This window comes from Labeo rohita, unplaced genomic scaffold (assembly GCF_022985175.1).
Source record: "Labeo rohita strain BAU-BD-2019 unplaced genomic scaffold, IGBB_LRoh.1.0 scaffold_313, whole genome shotgun sequence".
NCBI lineage: Eukaryota > Metazoa > Chordata > Actinopteri > Cypriniformes > Cyprinidae > Labeo > Labeo rohita.
The window spans coordinates 71741-83238 of record NW_026129231.1 but is presented as its reverse complement, the minus strand read 5'-3'; the positions used below and the strand labels follow the sequence as shown (position 1 = coordinate 83238).

At 36.8% G+C, this 11498-nt stretch overlaps 1 protein-coding gene across 1 annotated transcript; it reads left to right on the top strand.

Annotated features, from left to right (window-relative positions):
• The first annotated feature begins 2908 nt into the window (after positions 1–2908).
• On the top strand, positions 2909–7567 carry LOC127160276 (interferon-induced very large GTPase 1). Its single transcript, XM_051102938.1, has one exon. The coding sequence runs from the start codon at positions 2909–2911 to the stop codon at positions 7565–7567; it is 4659 nt and encodes a 1552-aa protein (XP_050958895.1).
• Positions 7568–11498: the final 3931 nt, after the last annotated feature.

Below are 11498 nucleotides of genomic sequence, written 5' to 3'. Positions count from 1 at the left end.
CAGGTTTGAGTTAACGACTTCACTAGAAACATTGTTGTTTTGTTTATGTATGTGTCTTATCTTACAATGTTATACACAACGATAGTCGACTCAAAGACTAATAAGTGTGATAGTTAAATGAATATCCATGGTAACTAATGACTGGTTGAAACAAAGGAAACACAGGAAACAGTTAACTAAGTGAAACAAACTAAATGTCCATGAAAATTAAACACAGGCGGAATGTGACAACTAATATCTGTAACATTATTTAAAGACATATTTATTTATTGGTCTTGGACATATTATATTTATTAGTATTAAAAAGTTTAAGTATCTCTTGTTTTGAATGATTTCTCATCAGGCACTACAGTATAGTACCCATTAAATTATTATTATTATTATTATTATTACTGCTTTAGGCTTTCTAAATGGACTTGATTACAGGGAAGGCAAGAAACTTTACAACAAAGTTAATGAATAGACAACCACTTTTATTATTTATTTATTTATTTATTTATTTTCAAGCAAAGTTCACCTTGTCTTCTCTGATGGTTAGGGTTTGATGAAATGGGAATAAAACGGTTACTCATTGATAAAAAAATTAATCACAATTTAATCACACATTTTATAGGTTCTAAATGTACCTTAAATTAATACTTTTCAAGTTTTTTTTTATATTCTGATCAACATTGGCATTGACAAATATGAATGCTTTATGCAAATGTATGCTTTTTTATTAGTGAAACCATTTTCAACATAGAGCATGAAGACTATACATGTTTCAAAGGTCATAGATGTTTTTCAAAGAACTTGTTCAAATCTATTAGACAAATCAAAAAAGAACATACCAGGAAATACCAGGTTCCCATTACTTTTCTTTCTTTACACTAAGCAATTTACTTACACAATCCTGTTTACATTTTTGCATGACAGAGAAGCTCACTTTTTCTGAATATGCAAAATGTTCATTTATAATTACTGAAACCACCCTAAACATAGAGCTTAAAGAACATAGACATGTTTCAATGAAGGTAAGGAAGAAGCAAATGCGGTCCATGACGGACAGATTGTTAATGGCTGGTCTGAGTTTCAGTTCATTTTAGTGACGTATTTCTGAATGAAGATCACAGACACCAGTGCGGCAGACAGCACACCCTGTTTGTTTTCTTTATTTTGCAAAAGGACAACATTTTGTCTTTATTATGTATACAAATAAAAGCAGACCCTTTACAGATTCGATTGATGTATTGCTTTTTTCTGTACGATCAAAAATGTCAGAGTAATTGAAGTTCCTTTTGGGCTTATCAGACAAACTTCCACAAAATGCGCACACGCGTGTTTGTCGACCCCAGAGGGTTAAATAAGAATATTAACAAACAAATTCTACTGTACAGTGAAATAATAAAAGAAATAATAACTATGTTGTTTCCAAAAGTTAAACTACAGAGCTTTTATTTTGGTGGCTTGATACAGCCTTTGCGATTTGACAATTGTGTCAAGGCATATCAAGGTCTCTACCTCCAACCCCAATTAGACACACCTAAACCAACTATTACAGCTCTTACTAGGCATATTGGAAACTTCCCGACAGGTATGTTCAGGCAAGTTGGAGCTAAACTCTGCAGGACACCAGCCCTCCAGGACCAAGTTTGGGCACCCCTGCCTTACATCACCTAGTGAAAAATAAATCGCACTAAGTGCACATAGCCACCCTTGTTGGCGAAGGCTATTTACACTAACTCTGCCCACGTACTTTTCAGTCGTGGTCGACTGTTGGCAAAACTTTTTTCTCCCTTTTCAAATCTCTTATTTATTTTCAATAAAAATAAAGGAAATAATCGAAATGTTGAAAATAAAGTATAGGTTAGGGTAGGTGTAGGGAGTTTTATTGTTCCAATAAGGTGGCATCCATTGAATAATTTAAAACTATCATTTAAATTTAATACATTATTTTTTCATACTGTTTTATAATGTACTACAATACTGAGGTACAGATAATTGATTCTTTTGCAGTATTATAAATCCTGCTATTTTAAGTGTAATAGCTATTTGCAGTTATTGTAAATAGAACCAGTTGCTATTTGCACTTATTGTAAACAGCATCTGTCAAGAAAATATGCTATTTTCACTTAGTGTAAATACCATCTATCGGTATTTGCAGTGTAAACAGCATCAAATTGCTATTTTCACTTAGTCTAAATGTCATCCATTGCTATTTGCACTTAGTGTAAATAGCATCTATCGCTATATTTGCAGTGTAAATAGCTTCTATCCCTATATTTGCACTTAGTATACCATCTACTGCTATTTGCACTTAGTGTAAATAGCCTCTATTGCTATTTACACAGTGCAAATAGCCGCTGCCAAAATAAATATACTTAAATGTATTTGAAACACATTTATTTCATGCTAAGTACAATAAAAATACAGTGCAATTGTGCTTTTAATACTAAACAGGAACACTTGAACCCTGCTGAATTGGAACAACTAATTTTGTATTTACTGGACTTTAATTGTGTGGAAGTAGTGCTGAAGTCCAACTAAAGATATACTGAAGTATATTTTGTTGTGCTAAAGTAGAACTATTGCAAGTATACTTCAGGTGCACTTTAAATATCTTGTATTTAAAAATTATATTATTCAAACATCAAGAAATCTATAGTAACATTAACAAAACATTTTAAGCTTAATATAAAAAAATGTGCATTGTACACAGGTAGTACTCCAAATAAAGTTGAATTATATATACAGTAAATATGTTAATGCTTATTAGAGCTATACTTAGTATGAAATAATCGTATTTTAAATATATTCCTAGGGCATGGAAATGGATCAAAGTAAATCAAATCTTTTATTTAATTGTTATTCTTCAGCAGAAAAAAATCAAGGAGTGTGGAACAACTGAAGTCAGTCAAGAAACTAAAAAATGAATATATTTCACAAACTTAATATTGAAGACAGGCGTAACAACAGCAATAAACTGAGAGCTGCAGATTTTCTTCAGATAACCAAACATTCATTACAATCCCATGAATCTTGTGCTGAAGAAGAGCTGATCCACACTTTCACAAGAAAATTACTGATGATGAACTACAGAGCCAGATACATTACAACTAAAAAGATCAATGAACAGAATGACACAAAACGAAGATATAATAACTCATCTGAAGAAGAGAGTGATATTTACATTGAACTTTCTTTGTCAAAGAAAGGAAAAAGTCAACCAGAACGAATCGATCCGATGGATGTTCAGATGGCCGTGTTTCATTGTGCTGATGGTTTCCTGAAACAGCTGATGTTTACTAAACTGTCCCAGTGTCAGTACGCTCTGCCTCTGCTTGTTCCTGATCCATTCACACAGCAGATTGAGTTTCCTCTCTGGACATTCAGACAAATCAGCAAGAGCTGGAAGATGAGAAACATCAGTCAAACCCAGCCAATCTACAAGGCAGAAACTCCAATGGTGTTTTTCTTCAGGTTTGCTTCTGTGTCTTCATCCAAATCTCAGCTGATGAACAGTCTGATCAATGAGAAACACAACACATTCTTCCACAGGCACTGCCAAGGCAGCAGCAGAACCAGAGTCCTGATGGATGGAGTGGTGGAGATTGTGTGGTTCTGCCCCTCTGGAAAAAATGAGGAAAAATTCACTGACTGTGTTGCCTTCTGTAATCTACATGGTAATGCAGGAGACCATGAGAAACAGCTCCATACACTCACTGAAATGGCCTCAGTCAATGTTGTTCTTCTACCACAACTGGACTGGAATGACAGGAGGATAGAATTAGAAAATCTATATAAGGACTCAAAGCCACTTATTTGCCTTTTTACTGAGGATGAATCTACTGTCATTGAGACACAGAAAGGAAAATACAAAATTGGTTTGAAAGACAGAAATCAGTCAGATGTGTCTGAAGAACCCAGAAGAGCTATAAACAATTGTCTCTCAGAATCATCTTCCACTTTCAGACTTGAAGATATTTGCAAACACTCAGAAATCAGAGTAGATGAGGAAGATGATGATGACTGCAGTAGAGGAATAGAAGCAGCGCGGAGGATGATGAGTTTACTGGAGAATAAAGATTTGACAGATATCAAAGTAAAATTTCTGCCCTGTCAGGGGAAACTGTGGCATCAGTGGTGTCAGAAGAACAAAGAACTACATCGACCTCAAGGAGATGATCTAGAAATGGAAAGAAGTAAAAAAATAACTGAGATGAAAAATATCCGTCAACAGCAGCATGAATCTGATATGAGTGAGTTTATGAAGCTCTTCATTAAAGAAATGAACTCACATTGTATAATTAATGTGTTTTTCCTTTACTGGCTCAAAATCTTATTGGATCAATATATTTCAGCAGATCGTTCTGCTTTACTTTACAAATACAACGAAACATGGTCAGATTTAGAGAACGAGGAAAAATCTGAACAACTCACAGTGACACAAACCAAACTTGAGAGAATATCTGAGGATCTTCAAGCTGCAACCTTTGGTTTGGAGCACATCATGAGGGAGATCGGTCAGGTCTATGAATCATGTGAATCTGTGAAGAAGGACAAGAAAGGCAAACTGTTTCAATTCTGTTCCCTCCCAAGTCTTGCAGCAGAGATGATGATCTCTGGATTTCCACTGGAGCTGATGGATGGAGATGCTGCTCATGTTCCTGTGATCTGGATCTCTGCTGTTCTAGATCAACTCATCCAGAAACTAGGAGACAAGAGAGTCTTTGTTCTGTCAGTTTTAGGGATTCAGAGTTCTGGGAAATCTACAATGCTGAATGCCATGTTTGGACTGCAGTTTGCTGTCAGTGCTGGCAGGTGCACCAGAGGAGCTTTCATGCAGCTGCTCACAATCTCAGATGAAATGAAAACACATTTGAACTTTGACTATATTCTGGTTGTTGATACTGAGGGACTTCGTGCTCTAGAACTGGCTGGAAGATCAAGAAATCATGACAATAAACTGGCCACATTTGTTGTTGGTCTTGCAAATTTGACAGTAATCAACATCTTAGGAGAAAACCCTGGTGAGATGCCGGACATTCTTCAGATTGTTGTTCAGGCCTTCATGAAGATGAAGAAGGTCAGACTGAATCCCAGTTGTGTGTTTGTGCATCAGAACGTTTCAGACATCACAGCTGGAGAAAAAAACATGGAGGGAAGGAAGCGATTGCAGAAGACACTGGATGAGTTGACAAAACTCGCCGCTGAAGAGGAAGTTTATGATGCAGAATGTTTCAGTGATGTCATTAGATTTGATGTTCAGAAAGATGTGAAGTATTTCACTCAGCTCTGGGAGGGAAACCCACCCATGGCACCACCAAACCCAAAGTACTGTGAGAACATTCAAGAATTAAAGGAAACTATTAAAACTCATGCCTCAGAATCACATGGAATTACACTGAAAGAATTCAAAGATCATATTATAGCTCTCTGGGAGGCCTTACTGAATGAAGGATTTGTCTTCGGCTTCAGAAATACTCTTGAGATTTCAGTCTACAGGAAACTGGAGACAGAATACAGCAAGTGGTCCTGGAGTCTTCGCAGTTCCATGATGGAAACTGAGAACAAACTACATAACAAAATAGAAAATGGAACAATTCATGAGGTTGATGAAACTGATCTTCAAAGAGAACTAAATAATACAAGTGAAGAAGTTGAAAAATTAATGTCTGAATTCTTTGAGAAAAGCACATATGCAGATATACTGATTCAGTGGAAAACATCATTTGAAATCAAAATCAAAGAGCTTCAGGCAAAGGTTGTGAGAGAAACAAAGAGAAAACTAAATGAGATTCTTCAACAGCGAGACCTGATGAAAAACATTGATGCTCAGAGAAACCAACTTGAAAGCACTCTCTATGAAAAGAGCAAAGAACTTGGTTTAAAACTCAAAGACAAAGCAAAAGATGAAAAAACACTGAAGAAAGAGTTTGACTCGTTCTGGAAACAGTGTGTGAATAAGATTATCACAGACAGTCCTGCAATCAAAGACATTGACATAATGAGGGATGTGAGAAAAGTCCTCACTGATATCTATGAAAGTGCTCCTGTTGGTCACTGGAAGGGCAGCAGAGATATTTTCACTGTGGCGAGTTATTCAGATTATGTTATTTTCAAAAATTCCACAAAAAAAGGGAATAAATGGTCTTTTAAGACTTCTCGCAAAGCAGGATCTACTCAAACTTTATCTCAAGAAGAAGAAAGCAAAATACAATCATTAGTAACAGATGTTATTCAGCAGACAGACACAATGATTAAGTCATTTAACATTTCAAAGATGGGCTACAACATTAGCTACATTCAACAACTCGCAGATTATATCATTGCTACAGAGCATAAGGAAAGAATAGATAAATATGGGTTAAAGAATGAATTCTTCATGGATTTGGTTTATTCCATCTGTAAGAGAGCAAACAATATGATCACTGACCAACACAAACTGTACAGAGATGCTAATGATCCTGTAAGATATATTAATAAGAAAAGAGAAGAGTACTATAGTGTTTTCCAGAAATACTGCAGAAAAGTCACATCAGCTGTTATTTTTGGTGAGATCATCTGTCAGAAACTCAAAGAGCCCATTGAGCAGAGTGTCTACAAGAAGACTGCCAGAGATTTGGCAGATGAAATGAGATCAAACTGTGAATCACTGAATGGAAACAGATCAAATATGGAGAAACACATCCTGAAGACACTGATTGAAAAGCAGGATTTTGACAAATACATGAACTACATTAAAACACCTAGAAATCACTTTAAGAGTTTCATCAGAGAAGAAGTCAGTCGGTACATCACTGATAAGTTCAGTGTCAGTGTTTTACCCAAGATGAAGGAGAACATTAAACTTCTGCAGCAGATGATCACGAAAGCAGCTCATGAATCTACTGAACATGTTGAAGTGAACAGTGGAGATGTTGGTTTGTGGTTGAAGAGATTCACACAGCAGCTCTCAGACGAGCTGATCTTCTCTGAAAAAGACCTCAGTGGAGTCAAACAAGATGATGTTGATGATTTCAATCTCCTGGAAGATGTGATAACACAAGAACTCTCAGCTATAATATCTGAGGTCAGCAAAGGAGTCAACACAAAGACTTTTCCAGCAAATCTGGATTATAAATTCAGACCAGATGAGCTTCTGATTGATCTCTTCTGTCAGTGCTGTTGGGTTCAGTGTCCATTCTGTGCAGCCATCTGCACAAACACCATAGAAAACCATCATGGAGATCACAGTGTTTCTTTCCATCGTAATACTGGACTGAATGGGTGGTCTTACAATAGAACAACAAATTTGTGTATTAACATCTGCACATCATCAGTAGCAAGTGATGGATGTTTTTTTCCCAATGACTCAGATGATACAGTCCCCTGGAAAAAATACAGAAAAGCAGGAGGAGTTTATGCAAAGTGGAGCATCACCCCTAATCAATCAGAACTGCCCTACTGGAAGTGGTTTGTGTGCGAATTCCAAAAAGATCTGGAAAAATACTACAAAAAAACATTTAAGGGGAGTGGAAAGATACCAGATGAATGGAGAAAATACACAAAACAGGAAGCTACTGAGAGTTTGGATAAATATATTTAACTCAACAAATTAACTATTAATATAATACATACAAAATACTTTTTTCAGTTCTTTTACTCAGCTTCAAATACACTCAGATATGTTTCTCTCTTCATTGACTCTACAAGCATCTAAACAGAAAAGTTCAAATCTGAAAACACTTCATTTGCAAAAGAGAAAAAAAGAAAAGTTAATATGTGGCAATCACTAGCAGCTACAAACCTTTGACAACAACAGACAGTGTGGGGTGTGTTTCCTGTACTATGACGTAACTCACTGATTAACCACTATAGTATAATGCATTGTTGTGGAAACAAACTAGATAGTCATGACTGTTTCCTGAACACTAGGTGCTTCTTAATCAAAATGATGCTTCCTCGTTTCCTCTGTCCTCCATCCTCGAGCCTGTGACCTAGAAACCGTATGAAATTAGCCATCTTGAAGGACATCTCAGTTCTCCAATTGCACCATGAGGAGGCAAGGAACAATGAATGAGGAGGTTTCCAGAGGAGCTATGAGTAAGGATACACAGGTGTATCTATGCGGAAGCCTTTCTCATTGAAAACCTGACAGACATATAAATTCTCCTCCCCCTTCACATCTGTCGTAATAATTTTAATTTATATTTTGCATTTCCAGTTTAAATAAACCATACATGTCATATATTATATATATGACATGCATTATATGTGTATATATATATATATATATATATATATATATATACACATATAGGGCATCTTGCCTTATTAATATTTATTATTAATGTTTTAACTAACAAACTTTAACAACGTAATGGCAGATCCCTTTAGCACAGCTGATGAAGTGACGCTTGAATGATCAATAATATTCCAATGTACAAATAACCATTCCTTTGATTCCTCTGTCCTCATTTTCTTACATTGCATCCTACCCTGGTATCCTAAGGGGGTGGGGCTACGATGTGTAGGTAGCGCATAGGTAGGTAGGAAATGTAGCGAGGAAAGGAAACGAGGAAGCACAAATAAGAAATCTGAAGCACGCCACGGACGCATGTCTATAGTTTAAACCACATTAGTTCAACAATATCCAGCTTTTTCTGAACATGTAAGTCTCACCCGACTGAGGTGGTGATTTTTATTTCCAGTCTCTGGTGTATCTAGTCAAATTTTCCGAGCCAATAATATAACGTTAAACATGCACACATTTTTATATGTAGTTTCAATTCAATTAATCCTTTTCACTCTGTTATATAACATGGATTTCTAAGGAGACCGGAACACGAAAGCACCCAAATAGAAGTTACTATACACACAAATTATTAATAAAAACATAGGATATGAAGCAAAATCTGAATGAAAACATTTAAGACATTCCATGCTCAGCATCAGTATAAACAAATATGCTATGCTAGCTTACTATTCGCTAGCGGACATTTCAGGTAAGATACAATAATTGTAATTGTAATTGTAATGTTACTTAACCAATCTGACGCAGTTGTTGAACTTTTTTGGTATAACTGATGAGAAACAGAAATTTCAGATGCCATCCTTTCCAGCAGCTGATGTGTCCATTTGCCATGGTAACTATACATTAGCGCTATATATTAATCAATCACACATTATGCGACTTTTTGTGCCGACTGCAAACAGCGACTGAGCCCAACTCATATCCGAGTAGTCATATCCGACTAGGCACGACCCATGGTCAAGACCAAATTCTGTTCATAATCACTATGACAGTTGTGTACTGTGTTCTCAGCTTTAGGTATTTTACACATGCACATTCTTTAAGAATGGCGCTTATTAAGGATGCGCAAAAATACATAGAAAGGAAAATATAGATTAAACTGCATGTCAGCTTGGTTATTGTGCCCAAGAGCAGAATTTATTTAAGGCCATATGTCTTACTAACAAGAAATTATGCTTTTGACCACAGGTTGAGATCTGCAGTTCATCAGTTCATCAATGCTTTTGGGAAACCCCTGGCAGACACTTCTATGGCAGACCTTCTGCAGAGTTCAATTCTTACTTGCATGTAAAAATAATGAGTGACTAATTTGCATCATTCTTGCAAGAACTGATGACGTTTTGGACAAAACTTTTAGTTCTTTTTTGCGAATTTGTGTATGACAAAGTTAAACATTAAATAACAATTTTATTTGCCTGACTTAATCATGCTTAACTGTGTTTACAGTTCAATGATATAGGCTAAGTGATGCTGTTATTATGTAATCACATGTTCATGTTTATCAATAAAGACCTCAAAATTTAATGAAATCATATGGTTATTGTTTTAGGTTTTTTTTGGTCTGAAATATGTAGTGAAATTGTGCAAATGCTTTTCCCCTTAAAGGGGCGGTTTCCCAGACAGAGATTAAGCCTAGTCCTAGACTGAAATGGCCCTTTAAACCAGACTAACAGAAATCTGCTTTCTCTGTCATGGTTTTAAATAGTCTTAGAATTGGTCTAGTCCAGATTTTAATAGGCTGATTATCTGGAGGAAGACTAGAGCTACTTCAGGACTAAAATCGGGCTTAAATTAAACCTACTAGGAGGCAGGTTTAACTTCAGATTAACGTTGTGTTTCCAGTTTTTGAATATCAAATGTTATTGGCACCCTTTGTAAATATGAACAAAAAAGCCAAGCTATGTCAAAATAACACCTTAACTAAAGCAAAAAAGAAACATTACTTACTCATCAGACTGATCTCTTCGCCTGGATCAGCCGCGCGTCGCGTTGTGTTCTTCATCTGAGGTGAATTCTGGGTTATTCCTCTCAGCGTGTCTTCTTTTTTCTTAAGGTAAATTCTGCTATTACTCTCAGCGCGTCTTCTTTCAGAAATGAACAGTAGCCTAGATAAAGTTTATGAATCATCAAGCTTTGCTTACGACGATGTGGGCGCTAACATGCTGCGCCTCACACGTGGCTATTTATCATATCAAAAGCAGCTTGTGGGCATGATCACATTAAAAATAATTAGCTCTGAGGGCAAAACTATGCATCACGTTGGTTTCATATGGATTACTTAAGCACAGAATATTTGTTTTTGACAAGACTTCTTTATGATTTATTTAAAAGTAGAGATGTCAAGCATATAGATATATCTCTCCTGTCTGTGTGCCAAGTATCCACTGAGTTTAGGTTCATTTTATAGTTTTTATTGTTTTTAGTTTTTATTGTGAGTGTGCACAAATAAAAGTATACACTTAATGGTTTCTAATGATGTATAACACTTATTTGTGTGACCAAAATCGACAGAGTATTTTTAGTGTCTTTCGCACTGATATTAGAAAACGTGAGCTGGTCACGCCGGCGTGATCGTCGACCCCAGGGAGGTAAAACAAAGCGATAGAGTAAAACCTTTCCCCTGCGCTGTGCTGGGACGGCTCACGGGAGAGCTCACAGATGATTCCGGATTCGCGGATGATGTTTATATCATTAAGCAGAGGTTCTAACTCCAGTCCGAACACCACTGGCCACGAGCTTTTCTGCTTTCACTGAGCATATTTATTTATGTAGCATATTTTATTTTATTTTAGAACAATTAGAAACAATGTCTAATTTCTAAAGTTTTATTTTGAAATTTATGTCAATAACAGTTGGCTGAAGCCAGAGCCAATGGTGAAAGTCTTTGTGTGACGAGACCCCACCCCATTTTGGAAGTTATGTCCACTTTTGGAGTTCCCGCCCCCATTTGGAGATCTCCGGTCTGCAGTTATAACATACTTGTCCTGATCCGCCATGGCTTCCTGTACTGCCTGCTCCGCAATGGCCCCTTGATCTCCCTGACCTGCCATGGCCTCCCGAAATGTCAGCTCCGCCATGGTCCCCCGAGCTCTCTTAACTCGGCCTGGAGGCCTTCCATGTCTCCCTCAGGTTCCAGCCTCCAGAGCGCCCAGCCCCCCCTCCCCGGTGGATATGTTACGCTGTGGGACACGCTTTCACGGAGGGGTGAGTACTGTCAGGATTC

Coding starts and splice junctions, on each gene's coding strand:
- LOC127160276 (XM_051102938.1), top strand. CDS start 2,909: ATGAATATATTTCACAAACTTAATATTGAAGACAGGCGTAACAACAGC.